General features: G+C 39.4%; 1 protein-coding gene and 1 long non-coding RNA gene across 35 annotated transcripts in view; one reads left to right on the top strand and one right to left on the bottom strand.

Moving 5' to 3' along the window:
• LOC138744395 (uncharacterized) overlaps positions 1–17,131 on the bottom strand; it is a 461,764-nt gene that overhangs the window by 24,008 nt on the left and 420,625 nt on the right. Inside the window, exons 13-14 of one of the 32 annotated variants that reach the window (XR_011345482.1) lie at positions 14,448–14,519; positions 10,770–11,239 (exon numbers count right to left, since the gene is read on the bottom strand). The exons of 28 other annotated variants lie outside the window; for them this stretch is intronic. This is a non-coding gene — a long non-coding RNA (uncharacterized lncRNA). Of the gene's footprint in view, positions 1–8,566; positions 10,231–10,769; positions 11,240–14,447; positions 14,520–17,131 lie in introns of those variants that run through there. 3 more of the 32 variants (XR_011345475.1, XR_011345484.1, XR_011345483.1) reach the window with 3 other exon arrangements.
• The window catches only part of LOC138744389 (DNA nucleotidylexotransferase-like), a 301,609-nt gene that overhangs the window by 219,788 nt on the left and 64,690 nt on the right, over positions 1–17,131 (top strand). For 2 of the 3 annotated variants that reach the window (XM_069900499.1, XM_069900498.1), the window contains exon 10: positions 2,853–2,936. In XM_069900499.1, coding sequence (XP_069756600.1) covers positions 2,853–2,936 — 84 coding nt within the window. Of the gene's footprint in view, positions 1–2,852; positions 2,937–9,575; positions 9,619–17,131 lie in introns of all 3 variants that reach the window. The other variant, XM_069900500.1, reaches the window with a different exon arrangement.

Genomic DNA, 17,131 nt, shown 5'->3' with positions numbered 1-17,131 from the left:
CCTGGTCCGCCATTCATGGCTGATCTGATGGTAGGCTCATCTCCAACTACTTGCCTTTTCCCCATATCCCTTAATTCCCTACTATGTAGAAATCCATCCAACTGTCTTAAATGCAGGTGCTCCTCTACTCACAATGGTTCGACTTACGATTTTTAAAAGTTAAAGTGGTTAGAATCCATAATTTTGAATTCCAATCTGTTCCCGTGCTTGCGATATGCAGTATTCTACTCTCTCGTGATGCTCGGCGACGGCAGCATTGCGCGAATGTATCGTACAGCATGCTCTGTTGCGATGCTGACTCAAACACACACTGGCAGGGTCTCCAGCAATTAATTTGTTTTTTTTTTGTAGTGTGGAATAAAGGTATTCAAAATTTAATTAAAAATGGTAGGTGTGGAATTCTTTTTCAGCTTACGATTTTTTTCGACATATGATGGGTTTGCCAGAACCAACTCTGTCGTAAGTTGAGGAGCCCCTATATATTTACCGAAGTCGCCTCCACTGCTTCATCCACAGATTCACGACCCTCTGTGAAAAGCAGTTCCTCCTCATCTCTGTCCTAAATCTAGTAATAAAATTTATTAATTATTCACTAATAAATCTACTAGTAATAAATAAACTCACAAAGTAAATAAACAAAAGTGGAGGATGTAGTGTTACAGTAAGTCAAAGAGTGCAGGATGTAATATCATGGACATACTGAGCAGGGTATAGAGAAGACTACCGTTAAAACAATGCAAGGGCATCATCTTTTATCAGTCAGTGATAAAAGTATGGTAGCTTCACCAAAGTGCCTCTGTAGCATCGGAAAAGTTTCCATTCTGTTTCGTATCAGAATGACTTCAGCAATGACCTTTACTGCTGACTGCCACCACAATGCAACTCCTTTTTAACAGCTGCAAACTGCCTTTAAGTACAACAGGGTAACCATGGTGGAAATGACTCACAATCCGAAGCTCCTGGCCAAGGCTCGCAGGCATTTCAACAGCATTGTAAAATTAACTGCATGGTGAAATTATGCAGTTGGGCAGTTCGCAGAGAAATCAGGCTGCAATAGGGTTAATTATGCATTGAACTCTCTCTACCCATTTTCGGGAGCTATCCAATTTAGGCCTCCAGGGCTTTCTGTATAAAACAATAATTATTATTCTTCATGCTGAAGAATATTTTACATGCTGGTTTACAATAATTATTCATCTGATGGTGATTCAACTCCAAATGACATGGGTTAAATGTTGAATATACAATAGTTATTATCATCAAGGTACCAGTATTGATATATTCAAAGGGCACTTTATACAATAAGTTGCAGGCAAATTAGTTTCGGCTTGTTTGGGAAGATGTATATCACAATGAAATAAAACTGACAGACCCATCCAGCAAAATGAAAGGTTTCAATGGTATATTTTTGAAAAGAACTTGCCTCTTAAGTTTATTACTGATCAGTAGTCTTTCTTTGTCTTGGCTTCGCGGACGAAGATTTATGGAGGGGATAAAAAGTCCACGTCAGCTGCAGGCTCGTTTGTGGCTGACAAGTCCGATGCGGGACAGGCAGACACGGTTGCAGCGGCTGCAGGGGAAAATTGGTTGGTTGGGGTTGGGTGTTGGGTTTTTCCTCCTTTGCCTTTTGTCAGTGAGGTGGGCTCTGCGGTCCTCTTCAAAGGAGGTTGCTGCCCGCCAAACTGTGAGGCGCCAAGATGCACGGTTTGAGGTGATATCAGCCCACTGGCGGTGGTCAATGTGGCAGGCACCAAGAGATTTCTTTAGGCAGTCCTTGTACCTTTTCTTTGGTGCACCTCTGTCACGGTGGCCAGTGGAGAGCTCGCCATATAACACGATCTTGGGAAGGCGATGGTCCTCCATTCTGGAGACGTGACCCACCCAGCGCAGCTGGATCTTCAGCAGCGTGGACTCGATGCTGTCGACCTCTGCCATCTCGAGTACTTCGACGTTAGGGATGAAAGCGCTCCAATGGATGTTGAGGATGGAGCGGAGACAAAAACCTGTATTATGTCTACAAATTTCAAATTATTACCTCCTGTGCCTTGTCACATCCAATCAGGATGGTTAACAAGTTAGTACATTAGTGAATTTGTTGCTGCTCAATCAGTAGTAAGGTGCTTTTATAAACCTAAAAACAATGTGTTCCCAAGAAAGTGCATTGACTTAAGCAAAGAAAGGGAGACTTGAGGGACTCGGCAGAGCAGATAGCGTCCATAGATAGAAAGACCATCAGCAGAGCGGCACAGTTAGTGTATAGCGATTAGTGCAATGCTGTTACAGTGTCAGTGACCCAGCTTTGAATCCATCACTGTCAGTAAGGATGTGGTGCACTGTTAGCCAGAATCAGACACACACAAAGATAAAGACTGTACAACAGACTTTAATCCACAAAGACTTCCACAGAACCAGGCTGGCTGTGGCTGCAGCAACTCTGAGTGAGGCCTCGGGAGGCCGGCGCAGGCTTATATCCCGGAGGGTGATTGACCCCCGACTGGGTGGGGCTTGATCCATTCAAGGTGACTGATTGACAGCCGTCCAGGTGTTGTTCTGTCCCCTTACACTCCTGCAGGTACAGAGATTGCCCCCTGCAGTAGGCCGGTGATGTACCATCGCAAAGGAGTTTGACATTCTCTGCATGGGATTCCTCCAGGTGCTCCAGTTTCCACCCACCTTTCACATCATACAGGGATTGTAGGTTAATTGGAGTACTTGTTGGCATGGGCTTGATTTTGACTGTCTGTGGATGGTGCCTAATCTGCTGGGTCCCCAGCTTCTCTTTGTTCACTCAAGATTCCAACTGTTTTGAGAGAGGCTAATATGACTCTTTGTTTTATTTTGTTGCTGCATAGCAATTTGAACGTGACTTAAGAAGATATGCCAACCAAGAGAAAAAAATGTGGCTGGACAACCATGGTCTATATGACAAAAAGAAGGTAAAATGAAACATTGCAGGTGGCGTTTTTTGTTTAAATAGATATGTATTATGGAGATTTCAACTGAGTTATAATTGTGCACAACTTAAAAAAAAATGTTTGAAAACTTTGCCATTGTGTCCGCGTACAGGTAAAAATGCATGTATGTTTGACAAGAGAGATGCCAATTTTTTGTGTACCCATTTATGAATCTCATACTGTAGATCCTCCAGTCCTGGGCACTGGCCATTGGATGAAACTGCGAATTATGTTATGCTGATGTTCAGTCTCAAAAACCCACACAATGTTGTTAAATGAACTCGGAATATACTCAAGATTTGTAAGCTTGGAAGTATTTTTCAAATAGGATTGTATTATATCCAAATCAACTCTCCAAAATGTATGATAATTTTTTTTTCTAAATAGCCTTTATCCATCTATTTGGAGCCTACAGTAAATGGGGGGGGGGGGGGGTGTGGAAAATCAATGATAACAAATCATATGACTACTATAGGATGTAGTTAACTGCTTAATTATAGAGATGGGAGGAGGAGAGGCATTGGTGCATCAAGTTTCAAACAATGCCAAGTTAATATCTTTCCCTGTCCTCCTTGTCCTTGGACATGTTGTGCTCAGAATTTTAAAATGAATTTACCACCCTAGCTGAGGACAATGTTAAAGCTGATGACCTTGTATAGGTCTTTCCTGTCTTTCAAGCTGACCACATTCATTTAATACCAGGCACTTCTTACCCGAGTGAGTGGGACACCAGGACGTTATTAGCAAATGGATCAAGGTTTGAATGCGCCCCATCGGTCTCTTGCTTATTACAGTACAACTCCAATTATCCGAAATCAGATTCTCCAAAATCAAAAATCCTCATTTATCTGAAATTTTTTGGAGCCGAACTGATGGGGACCTCAGGCTCCTGGCGCTGGCAGCAGCTAGATCTCTGGCTCCTGGCAAGAATGGGGCCTTGGTGGGGAAGTATTGATGATTGACGGGGGCCAGCATTTTTTTTTTGGTGAGAATTAAACATTATTTTAATGTTTAAAAATCCTTACCTTGTTGTTTAAACAGTGTTACAGGTGATTTGGTTTTGCTACTGGCTGTTTTTAAAAAAATGTCCAGTTCTCCAAAAAAAATGTTTATACGAAATCAGCCCGGTCCTGACCATTTTGGATAATCGGAGTTGAACTGTATTTCCTTCATATTTATTAATTGGTATTTTGCAAAGCCAATTTTAATTTTTTGGAATATTATAATATTGTCCAAAAATATTATTTGTTCTTGCATTGGTATGCCATGTTAATTAATAATGGTGTGGAAACTTCAGTGTGCTGATTTCTTGTCGATTGCTCATACCTTCCCAATATATAATATTTAGTCCCAAATGCTATAATGAATTTTATAGAGAATTGTAGTAAGTTGCTTTTTTTTTCTTTCCAATTGAAACCAATTTGAACTATTCTGCGAAATGTTATTTGCAACCTCTATCCTCTCTCCACATCTAAGTTTGGTTCAGTTTGTTTACTGTCACTAAGTCTCCAATCAATTTCTCCTTAGTCTGAGATTAGGCTTCACAATTTCCTATTTTATTTAACAGATTCATCTTGATTACTTGTTGTGACAGAATATGTTGTGTTTTATATTGTATATAGATATTATTTGGGGAGATAAAGAGTGGCAGAGTTTTTTAGTGTAGGTCACATACAAACACTTCAAAGCAGATCTCATTTCAAATACTGGAGCTCTGCTCAAGCTAGACTGGCTGGCTCCGAAGGCCTTTGCAAAAGCTTTGGAGAGCGCCCAAGGGACTTCACTAATGGAATGTTCTTTTGAAAAGCAACAGATGAAAGAGCTCCTCGGAGTAGCAGTCTGTCTGAGTGGAGTTTGCTGTTCTAAGAGGGTCATGTCATTTTGCAAGCAGAGAGTAAAACAGGCTTTTCTCTGAGAGAGAGGGAATTCAGTTCTGCAGTTTTACAGTCAGCAGCTGGGATTGGAACAGGACAAGCTGGAAAGCTTGGGGAAAACCCCCATTTTGAAGATGGGTTGTGAGTGCTTAGTTCAGCCTGGTCAAAGCCCTTGTGGTCCATACAAGAGGAGAGGACTGGCTGCCTAATGTTTCACATGAAATAAAAGGAACTCTATAGTGACCTGAAAGAAAGAGGTTATCATCTGGAAAACCCTGATGGGGCGTTTGTTCGGCAAGACATTGATGTAGCTGATATAAAGGGATCAGTTCATGTCCAGAAACAACAAATCTCTCTGAAAACCGACAAGAACCTTCCTGAGCAGTACCATTTACCTTTCAAACACCAAAGTTGGTGAACTTCATAAATGTTGAATTCTGTGCACAGTATAAGAATTGCCTGCAACCAGTGATCTTGGATTAATGAGAAGTGAGATTGGACTGTGAATCAAAGAACTTTTCTGAACTTGTACAGACATTACATACATGAGCGCTTAGAATTAGAAGGGTTTTTTTAGGTTAGTTAAGTTAATAGCGATAAGTTAAAGTTTGATCCTGTTTTATGTTTAAAGAAAATTAAAAGCAACTTTTGTTTAAGTAACCATTTGTCTTGGTGAATATCTATTGCTGCTGGGTTTTGGGATCCTCTGGGCTCGTAACATTGTGGATTGTAGTATTGATAAATTAAAATGCTTGTCGATAATTTTCTGGAGGCCCAACCAACCTTGAGTTTCATGAAACGCTGAAGTCTGCAGACGAAACCTTGAGTTTCCCCTTTTTATTCACAATAGGGTATTTGTCACTAAACAATACTGTAACTCTTCTTTTATTAAGTTCCTCTGAATACCTCTGAAAGATTTCCTTTCCCTTCCAAATGTGATTAAGCTATTGAGCGAAACTGCCGAGGTCTGATCTGAGCTCATTTTAAATATCTGGATTATGTTCTGAATCTATTGCTGTGTAGAACGTGTCCACGGCCAAAGGATTTTGTCAGTAACTCCATGCAAATTTCTTTGTTTCTTCAAAATTTATGCCATTTGCTCAGAGGTTTGCTGGATCAAACTTCTTAATCTAACAGATAGTTCTTATGAAAAGAAACTGAAAATATTGAGGAAAGTTTTCTTCACAAAGACTTCAAATTCTGATATCCTTTATTCTGTAGTAATTCAAATTAAAGCATTCCTTTCTAGACAGGCAGAAATTTAAACTGATTTGCACTCGTTCCTTAATTCATCAGGTATTTCCTTCCACTGAATTTGATGAGAGAAGTATATTTAGGTCTAGCTGCCCTGCTCCAAAGATAGGCTACACTGGCAGTAGGTTACGCAGCAAGTGCAGTCCGATGTTGATAGAATATTACAAAAGGTTTAATGATCTTGTTTTTAAATTTTTTTTCCTACATCACGTGTGATACTAGTAAAAAGTGTCATTTATGTCCAATTCAAATTACCCTTGAGAAAGCGGCAATGTGCTCCCTTCTTGATCGTTCCAGAGAGTAATGAGTTCCAGGAATGGTGTGAGGGAAGCCTGAAACTCATCAGCTCATGCCTGAATGTTGTCTAGGTTTTGCTTTATTTCCTGGGACTTAGAATTGAACAAGGGGCAATCATCAGTAAATATCCTCATTTCTGACCTTGCTGTCAAAGGATGATCATTTATGAAACTACTAATGATGGCTGGGCCCAGGAGATTGTTTTATGAACTCCTCCAGTGTTATCCTTGGATACTCTGAGACGACTGATGACTCTGGAGTGTTTATTTTTTCAAGCCCACTGATTTCAGTTTTGCAGGCCACTGTTATTCCATTCTTAGTCAAATGTTGCCTTGATGTTAGGATGAGTTGTGAAGTGGCTTGGTCCTGGCAAAACCTGAACTAGACTTCAGATAGCAAGTTACAGATGAGAAAGTGCACATTATTGTTGATCACATGTTCCATGTCTATCGAGTTTAAAAGAATGAAGGTTGATCTGAGTGAAACATGCGATCCCAAGAGGGCATGACAGGTTAGAATTTCACTAATGGAAGAAACGAGGGGCTATATTTTCATGATAATGGTTCATTCACTTAAATAAGGTACATAAAAATTTCTTCTCACAGTGAGTGGTGAATCTGGAATTCTCCACTCCATAGAGTTGTAGAAGCTGGATCATTGGAAATATTTAAGGTGAAGGTAGATACATTTTTGAAAGATTTGGGGAATCATGTTCTATGGGAAACTGGAGCAAAAGAGGACATGACGTTTGGGGTAGAGCTGTTACAATCATGTTGAGTAGTCTATTCTTGCTCCTGCTTTATTAAGGTCATGTGTTCTTGAGGAGACTGATTGGATAGCAATTGGTCAGATCGGATTTTCCTTTTTGTGGACAAAAGGGCATTGTTGGGCGATTTTTTCCTTAATACCCTGAGGATGCTGATGTTGTAATTCTACTGGAACAGCTGGGCAAGTCTTCGGTGCTATAGCAAGATTGTTCCAGCATCATTGCTCTATATAGTGCTCTCAGATGTTTCTTGATATCAGGTGGAGTGAATTAAATTGAAGTGTTTCCTCTTGATGCCCACTGATTTCTTTCGTACTTGAGCTTCTTAAGGCTATATGTAGTCATATGTTACCTTGAAGCCATGAGAGATGACGAGATCCAGTTGCATAGTCATGGCAAAACCAAACTGAGTTATGGTGAACATAAGAAATCAGAAGCAGGAATGGGCCTTGTAATCCCATTCAATGAGCTCACGTTGATATTGTATCTTGGCAATTTCATGCATTTATCATTTAATTCCTTTAATATTCAAAAATCTATCAACTGCCTCATGATCACTCAGAAAGAGAGAAAAGAAATTTGGGTTAAAAAAATTCAAAGGTTCATTTATTTTCATCTCTGTCCTAAGTGGTCAACCCCTTATTTTCAGACAGTTCTTCTCTGATGCTAAGCATCTCAGACCACAGAATAAATCATCTCTGCATCTACCTTGACAAGAATTTGTTTGTTTCAATGCAATCACTTCTCATTCTTCGGAACTCAGGAGTATAGGCTCTCCTGAAAGGAATCAATCTGGTGAAACTTAACTGCCCTCCCTCTATCCCAAGTATATTATTCCTTTGGTATGAGTCTAGATTTTACACATTATTCTTGAGACAGTTTCATTAGAGCTCTGTATAGTTTCAGAAAAAAACTACTATATTTAAATCCTCTTGGAATGAAGGCTAGCGCACTTTGTCTTTCTAATTATTTGCTGTCTATACACATTAAATTTAAATGATTTGTGTACCCATGTCCCTCTGAACACGCATCCTTCATTTTCTCACCATTTAAAACATATTTAATTTTACCACATTTTTTTCTGTATTGGTAGCATCTACTTTCGCTCAGTTTTTTAGTCTCTTTATATCTGACTATCCACTTTAACCTGTCACAGTACATAGCCGTTGTTTATTAAAATGTCAAAGGGATCACAAGACTACACTTCTTAAAAGATAAGAAGTAATCTTCTGGAACAAATGGGGCTCCAATGCAACTTAGTTTTTGTTAATTTCTTAGTTATTTTTGGAAATCGGCAGAATCAACCCCCACTCCAATCAAACAGCACCTTTTCCACCAATAATCCTTCCACCCCAATCATAATGCATAAGAAAAATTGCAATTATGCTGCAATAATTTTATTAATTTTCACGGACCCCCCCCCCAAGGATAACTTTTATTCCACAGATATGTACCAAATATTAGTATAAAACCTATAAATATATATGTATGTAAATATTTACATATGTTGATAACATTTGGAAACATAAAGTAATCTGATCATCACTGAACATAATTTAATTCCTCAAATAATTTTGCACTTCACCTTCAGGATCTAAATTTTTGGTTAAGATTTGCATTGTTCAAAACTATTTTAATCTATGGGCATAGGAGTGCAGACTAGACTTTATGCAGGCAGTTTGCATGCATGAGATTTGTTGACATTTTAATTAAATATGGAACAATTCACTAACTGCATGTCTAATCTGAGTGATGGTTGTAATGTTTACCTAAGGATATGTGTGTGTTTGCCCATCAAAGTTCCAAAAGGTTGATTCTTAATGTAATGCTGTACAGTACTGAATCAAGCTTAACTCATCTTCTGTGCTGAATAGAACATTTTTCCAAATAAGTTCTTCATGCTTGAAATAAAGGAAGATTAGTCAAGAGATATTCTAAGACCATTATATCTATTGAACAGTTTACAGCTATTACCTGACCAAATATTAACCTACAAAAATTAATCTTGAATTGAGAAATAAAGCCAGAGGGAGGAGAATTTTAGGTGCCAAACCTTTTGTCAGAAACCTCATACCCACATCAGCTTGTGCATATTCTCAGCTGTTGAACTGTAACGATATCACCCTAGCATATCATGCAAAACTCATTGAGACACCTTGTCTATTCTCGAACACAAACAGGAGGGAATTGATGGATGAAGGACCAGCACAACCAAGACTTTTTACATTATAGAGGAAACAAAGATCGAATAACTACTGGGAAGATCATATAATCAGCAAAAGGAGTGAAACAATAGATGAGAGTCTTTAATTACAAATAGTCCTTCTGGTATTCCACCATATCTGCTCTTTTACAGATGGTTTATGTATGCAGTTCTAACTTTTTTCCCCTTTTCTCATTAACACTATCCTTGTCCCACTTTCTCTCCAGACAAGCAAGATGTGCAACATGGAAATAGGAGGGAGAACAGCAGGTAGGAAAGTAAAAATACAGGGAACACGAGAAATCCGACTCACCCAGTTTGAGATTTACATCTACCAACTCAGCAATGGCGTATTTTAAAAGTTAGGGTATCAGGTTTCGGTTAACAGGGTAATTGCTCCTTTTGCATTTCTTTTTATTGTCACCTAGGTTGATTAGTCTCATTGACATCAGCCACTTGGATTCAGCCCATGTCTCAATTCATTCTGTCCAATTCCAATTGTGGTGATGAGGACTGGTTAAATATCCATTTCTGTGTGTATGTTGATGAATGAAAAACATTTAGTAATTATGGAGTTAACTTAGGAGGGTGGGATACATCAGCTTTGAGGTGAAATCTGTGCATCAGCATGAGTGGCTTGCATCCAGGTCCAGATTTGGCCAGGTAATGGCATAGCGGGCCGAGCAACTGTGCGGTTAGATGGGCCGAATCGCTTCCCCAATCGGCTGACTCAAGATGGCGCGAGTACCCCTTCACTCCCAAGGAGAAGCTTGCGGTTGATGCCATGTGTTGCCCAGGGGAACTCTCCGCTTCCGGGTGGTGCACCACCGGCCAGAGAGTGATGCGCTGATCCCACTTCCGCAAGCCAGCGCACACATCACCCTGTGTGGAATTCAAATAATAAAGTCGATTACTGGTTCACCCTTGCATCATATGGACGGCTCTTTATTCTATAGCGCTGCTGTAGCAGACACTATAGTGGTGACCCCAACGTTTCCAACATTTGGAAAAGATGCAGGATACTGCTACCACTACAGTCACAATGGCTGCGACCAATGAGGTGGGCGTGCATTTGCCACCCTACTGGGCAAACCAACCCAGGAACTGGCTGCAACTGGCCGAGTCACAGTTCCACATCAGAGGCATTGTTTCAGAGGGCACCAAGTTCTGGCACGTCATCAGCACCCTGGACACTGCCACCGCAGCCAAAGTAAGCTCCTTTGTGGAGAACCCTAGTTCTGCTCACAAGCATGTAGAACTTTGGAAAAACTTCTGACAGTGGCCAAGAAGAGGATGAATGACTGCCAATCAGCAGAATGTGGAGACAATGACTTTGGCAGAAGATAATTAGAGGAAATTTCTCCTTGCCAGCAAGGTCCGCATTTTGTGAATAAATTTTAAAAAATAGAGTCAGTGATGGAGTCAACAAAGGTGTTGATAACACTTGGCATTGGCAGTATTTGTGCAGAAGCTAAATTATTTTAGATACAGTTGCTGGAAAATGTAATGCTTTACCATAGGGAATGCATGATAAAGTAAAGAGAATTTTTAAAATGAAAAATGACTGAATGCTTAAGGAATGAGAAGACATGGGACCACAGGGAATGACTGGAGTTGCAGGATTAGTCAGGATTGTTTGAACAAAATGCTAGTTCAGCCATTAGGAACCAATGATCTCCTTCTGTATTACAGATGCCTCACTTGGTAACCACTAGGATCCTATCCCCTCGGTGAGGAAGCCTCTTGCTTTGGCTCTCAGCAGTGCTGTTTTTTTTTAAAATTGCATATTCCTGAACCAGAGCTGGCAAGCCTTGATGAGGAGGATATTAATGCTGCTTGGGTCTTTCTTGCTCTGGGTCACTGGCTGTGTTAACAAGCTGCTGTTCCAAACCTACAATTAAGTAAATAGCACAGATGTAAGACAGCTGGTTCCATAAACCTTCGCAACAGGGCCAGAAAACATGCAATGCTGCATGTAAAATTCTCTGAAACTTTGTTTTTCTTTAAATTATTAGGGTATACAGACATTATCAAATACTTTTCAATCGATTTGTATCTATCCACTAAAAAGCTTCCACACATCCAAATAAAGTCAGAAAGCTCTGTGAGTTTTGTGTGGTGTGTGTCGGCTTATGTGAGGATAATGACATGGGCTCAAGACATCGCTGAAGAGTAACACTAAGCGTGAACATGAGGGAAATGAGTTGCTTCAGGTTCTTTCCTCCATTCTTCAATGTACTGTAAACTGAGTGAACATATTCTCAGACATGCATCTAATCTCTGGGATAAGCCACAGTGAGGAACTGTATATTATTCACATCTATTTCCTTGCAATTATTTCATATTTGAAATGCTCAGAAGAAGCTTTCAACTCTATGTTGCATCTTGAAAATATGTCCTGCTGAGCTATAAATATATACATGAGATACAGTGATATCCTTAAAGCTGCATTAAAGTTTGATACAGACAGGTGGAGAGCAGATTGACTGGCAGCATTTTTGGGAATGGAATGTGGGTTATTTCCCTTGTGGGTGATTCTTTTTGGTAGATTCCTTAACATGTACCCTCTTCCCCAGATCTATTCCCAAGCTGACTTGATGTCATCAAGTGTGTATTGCCACTTCTGGGGTTATATCAAATTCAGTATCCTCATTTTTTATCACTGAGGGGACATCAATAAAATCTTCCTCATCTATTACTGTCATAGTGGATTGCTTTAAACAGGAGACATTAGTCTCTTTCACTCCAATACAGGGCAGTTTCTTGCATGATTCATATCATTAATGATGGACTGCACCTTGGAGATACCTGCCATACACAATCCTTTAATCTTACAGGGGAATGAGATGAAATAAGAAGTTTAATGAAAGTTCTGAAAGAAAAAAAATCCTACCCTGCTCATCTATGGAAATCACAGTAAGAGTGAGGAAATGGTGTTGGAATTTTTTTTAGAGTCAGTGAAGCTCTAGTTAATTGAAAATAACTGATGTTGCTCCTGTTTGTAACAAAAGGTTAAGAAACACCCTTTTGTAGCTTTGTTAAATACTTAGATAAGTTTATTTAAATTAACATTCAGCTTCTTAAATATAAAGCAAAACTTTTGGGGTTCAAAGTTTGTTAGTATGGCCGTATAGTTGTGTTTTTTTTTATATTGGAGGGCCAATCACTTCCAGGAGGGGTGAATATATTTTGCTAAATTTGAATGCATCTGGTCCTGTAATGCTGGCCTAAAAGTTAATAAATTTATGCACATTTTTCATGAACAAATTGCACATAAAAGCTATTTTACCAAGTCTGGGCTTCACCAACAATTATTTCTAGGTGAAGTTGCTGTCAGGCGGAATCTGGCCTCGGGCTTCCATTCCATCCTGAGTGCAGAGTCCATCAGTAAAGCAATACCTGGAACCTACCAGAATTCTCCTAATCTGTTCAAATTCTTAAAGGTAAATTCTTCTTTCTTTGTAGTGGACCCAACTACAGCTTGGATTACCCATTGATAGTGCCTCACCAAGCTGATGTATGGAGCCCATTATTATTTATCCATCTGTCATTCAACATTAAACCCATTTGTGCCTTTAAGAGGTTTGGTCCTGGTAGAATGTGTAGGATTTGTGAGCTGAACATGCAAATCACATTGTTTCAAAGCGTGCAGAAACATTTCAATGTTATGTTCAAGAGGGTCAAGAGGAAAGCAATGTGGTAGGTAAAAATAAGGCTGATTGCAATGTCCCAAATGAGAATGGCTGAGCCACTACATTCAAAGGGCTCACTAACAGTGATAAAACATAGACAAGATTGAGTCTTCTTGCTTTCACAGTTGACAATCTAGGTGAAAATTTGTCCTCAATTTGTGAACTTGCTTCACCTGAATTTATTTCCATTGTATATTAAGAAACTCAAAATCAATGCTTTGAAGTTTTACTTTAAAATATTCCTTTTAATTACATTTCTCAACACTATTAAGACTGATTATTTATTGAAGTTTGATTAATTTAACTTCATTTATATTAAAAATTAAAGTTTTTTATTCAAAAGAGAAGTCAAGAACAACATGCTGGATATCCCAGGGAAGGTAATATTGAAACAGAGACAGGATCTAATCAAAAAATAAAATAACAAAGAATATAGTGGTCCAGAGAAGATTCACTAGACTGATACCAGGGATGGAAGGACTTGCATATGAAGAAAGGGTGGATAGACTAGGCTTGATTTCTCTGTAATTTAGAAGATTGAAGGAGGATCTTATAGAAACATATAAAATTCATATAAAGAGTGACAAATTTTTAGGACCAGATGGTTTGTTCAGGATTTTGAAAGAAGGTGAGAACATGAGTCATAGAAACATAGAAAAATAGGTGCAGGAGTAGGCCATTTGGCCCTTCAAGCCTAATCGTGGCTGATCAGTACCTGGTTCCTGCCTTCTCCCCATACCCCTTGATCCCCTTAGCCACAAGGGCCAAGTCTAACCTACTCTACCACCCTCTGAGAGAAGAAATGTTTCCTCATCTCAGTCCTAAAAAACTTCCCCCTCATCCTTAAACTATGACCCCCCTGGTTTTGGTTTTTCCCAGCATTGGAAACAATCTACCTGTGTCTAGTCTGTCTAAACCCTTAAGAATTTTATATGTTTCTATAAGATCCCCCTTCAATCTTCTAAATTACAGAGAATACAAGCCTAGTCTATCCACCCTTTCTTCATATGCAAGTCCTTCCATCCCTGGTATCAGTCTAGTGAATCTTCTCTGCACCCCCTCCATGGTGAGGATGTCCTTCCTCAGATAAGGTGCATGCAGTACTCCAGGTGTGGTCTCACCAAGGCCCTATACAGCTGTAGCAGGATCTCTGTACTCCTGTGCTCAAATCCTCTTGCTATGAATGCCCTACCCATAGTTTTACAAACCTCTCTGTTAATTAAGTAAGTTGACAGATAGAAACCTGAAAATTATAATGCAATTAATTTAAATTCTATTGTCTGAAAATTATAAGGCCTAGATGCTAGAGTTCCTTTTATTGGTATACCAAACTCTTGTGCATATTATACCTGTACTGTCAGGTAATCCACAAAAAAAATCACTTTGGTCCATACACATAAACTTTACCTGCATGGTTGCTATTGGCAGCTCCCTGCAGAAATTTCAGCTACTGCATCCTTGCCATGACGGTCACATATTCTGTGGGGGAGGGAGAAAGCATGAAGACACACGTCTTCAGTGTGTCTGGCCACCCTTCCCTCACCCATGAGTGGCTCATGCCAGTGGAAGATCTTCCTCAGTATACTGGCAGAGATAACAGTTTTATTTGCCAATGAATTATGTAGAAGGATTGCTCTAAGTTGTGGATACATAGCAATGCTGGTGGAAACATGCTGATGACTAAAAACCGAGACTGTCAGATGCAGAGCTCAATACATCAATGGATCAAAGGAAACCATTAAGTCATTTCCCTTTGTTGATCTATTTGGATCTTGTTTTCCTGTAAATTATGGATAGATTCTAGGATATACCTGTAAGGTTCCATACTATGGCATCAATATTTTGCACATAAAACCTGCCAGCCTCAGTTTTGATGGTCAGGATAATGGAATTGGCATCAGCAGTGCTCTCTTCACTGTCCACTGCTGCTTCATTTTAATAATTACTGAGTTGCAGACAGAAATCACAGGATTCTTGGTCAGTGCCCACCTCTTAATAGCTTGAGAAAATTGGAGCCCCCCAATCCATAGTGTTAGCCCACTATTTCCTCATCCCTCAAATTCATTGCAGTCTTTTCTGTGGCTGTTATTGTGGCTTAAATAGTGGGAGATCATTAAACATAGGGCTGCTTTTAATATATTTTTGCCTAATTTATTTTTTTCCCGGCAAACCATCTGTGCATAGTTCTACATAACACCCATGTTTAGAGAAACAAAATTTGATGGACTATCTGCCTAAGCATGAAGACAAGTGGGCAATGTACAAATAAAATTGTTGCTGTAATATTCCAGTGTATGTATATGCTAAGGAAACAGAATTGGTCTCAGTCAGCTTTTGCCTGAGAGTGAAGGAGTGTTCTGACAGAAGTTAAAAGCCTCCCTCCTTCTTGAGTCATTTCCTACTTGAACAAGGTCTGGAATACACAAAGAGAGTCCTGACCTCTTCAATCCCCAAAGTAATTTCTTTTTTCCTGACTGCAGCCCACAATATCTCACCAGGCTGATGAAAATGCACGGTGCCTTTACATTGACCCATCTGTCATTTTAGTAGTGAACAGTACCCAACCTGAACATTGTTTGGCATTGACTCATGGACAGTTGGACTTCTTATCCAATAATTACTATGTCATGGTTTCCTTCATGAGGTGGACAAATAAATCAGCATATTCCCCAGATAGAACCTGATGAGACAAGAGTTGCAGCTAAATTTCAAAAGAAGGAAAGAAATGAGGACCTCTAAGGGATGGCAAATTCTCAAGGCCAAGAAAGCTTGTCTCAGTTGAGGCCATTATGAGAGGCTTCATCGCTCCATATTATGGAGCATTACCATGGTAGAGTTGTTGAGTCACCGTAAACACACAGGAATCCAGATTAGGTATGTTGAAAATGTTCAACAGATAGCGAACAGTTCTTGTCAATCGGTTGGTACATGCAAGTGATACCCAAGAAGATAGCAACCAAGAACCTGATTTGGATGGATGATCATGGTTTTGATTATATAGGATTGGTTCAGTAAAGCAGCGATTGGTACACAGGTCAGAGATGAGGAGAACCCAAAGATCCAAAAGCAAGCAGATGACATTCACCCTAAAGAGAAGGAAATCAATCAGAATTGAAGAGTGGAGGGTTTGGAGTTGACAAAGGCACCTTCACGACTGAGATATCAGAGATTAAGAACATTTGAACATAGTTGAACATTGTTGTGGGAATGTTTTACCTGTAAATAGATAATGAAAATAGAATTTATGGTTTGCTACCTTGTTTCAAGGGGAAGATGTACAGTATATCCTCATATGTATGAGGTGTAGAAAGTATGCAGTATCTTTAAGAACTGTGGATGTTATGAGGTATAACAACTGTTTAATTATGAGATCAGCCAGTTTTAATAATTAAGTGTTTTAAAGCTTCAGAAAATAGTGTTTTGTTGGCAGTTCCATCCTTACAACTGTCCCAGAGAAAGCACCACAAAAGTATCCATACTGCAATTAGCCTCAGGATAACATGTGTGGTTTGCCTGATTAGCACCCATTTTGGTGCATGTTTTCACGTATGACTGAATTTCTAGGCCAATGTTCTTAAAATACTACCTGTACATGTAACTCTGTATAAAAGTGCTTTTAGATGCTGCCCTTTCATCTGCAGGTTAATAAAGTACAATGAAAGAGATGACAGTTGTTCCTTCGATGGACATACTTTTATTTTAAATTAAAAGTGAAGTGAATATCCAGCAGCAAAAACAGTTCCAACTGTAACAAGTAACTTGGCAGTTTCTATGATGTTACTGGAAAATTATCTGAAAAATGAACATTTCAATCACATCCTCTTGGGGAAGGAAAATCTTTCTTTCAAGGTTAAGGCTAAAGTGCAATGTTGGTTTGGTAAAATTGAATCAAAGATTGCTGATACCACATTTGATGTGCTGAATATGAAGGTCAAAACCAATTTTCATTGGAAAAAAACAATTTGTGGGATACACTAGAGAAACACAAAAACTGCATGTGCTGGAATTTTGAGTGAACAAAGAAATGCTGGAAGAACTCAGCAGGTCAAGCAGAATCCCTGGGACCATCCATGGCTACTGCCTGACCCACT

This window comes from Narcine bancroftii, chromosome 10 (genome assembly GCF_036971445.1).
Source record: "Narcine bancroftii isolate sNarBan1 chromosome 10, sNarBan1.hap1, whole genome shotgun sequence".
NCBI lineage: Eukaryota > Metazoa > Chordata > Chondrichthyes > Torpediniformes > Narcinidae > Narcine > Narcine bancroftii.
This window is presented reverse-complemented; position numbering and strand designations above follow the sequence as displayed.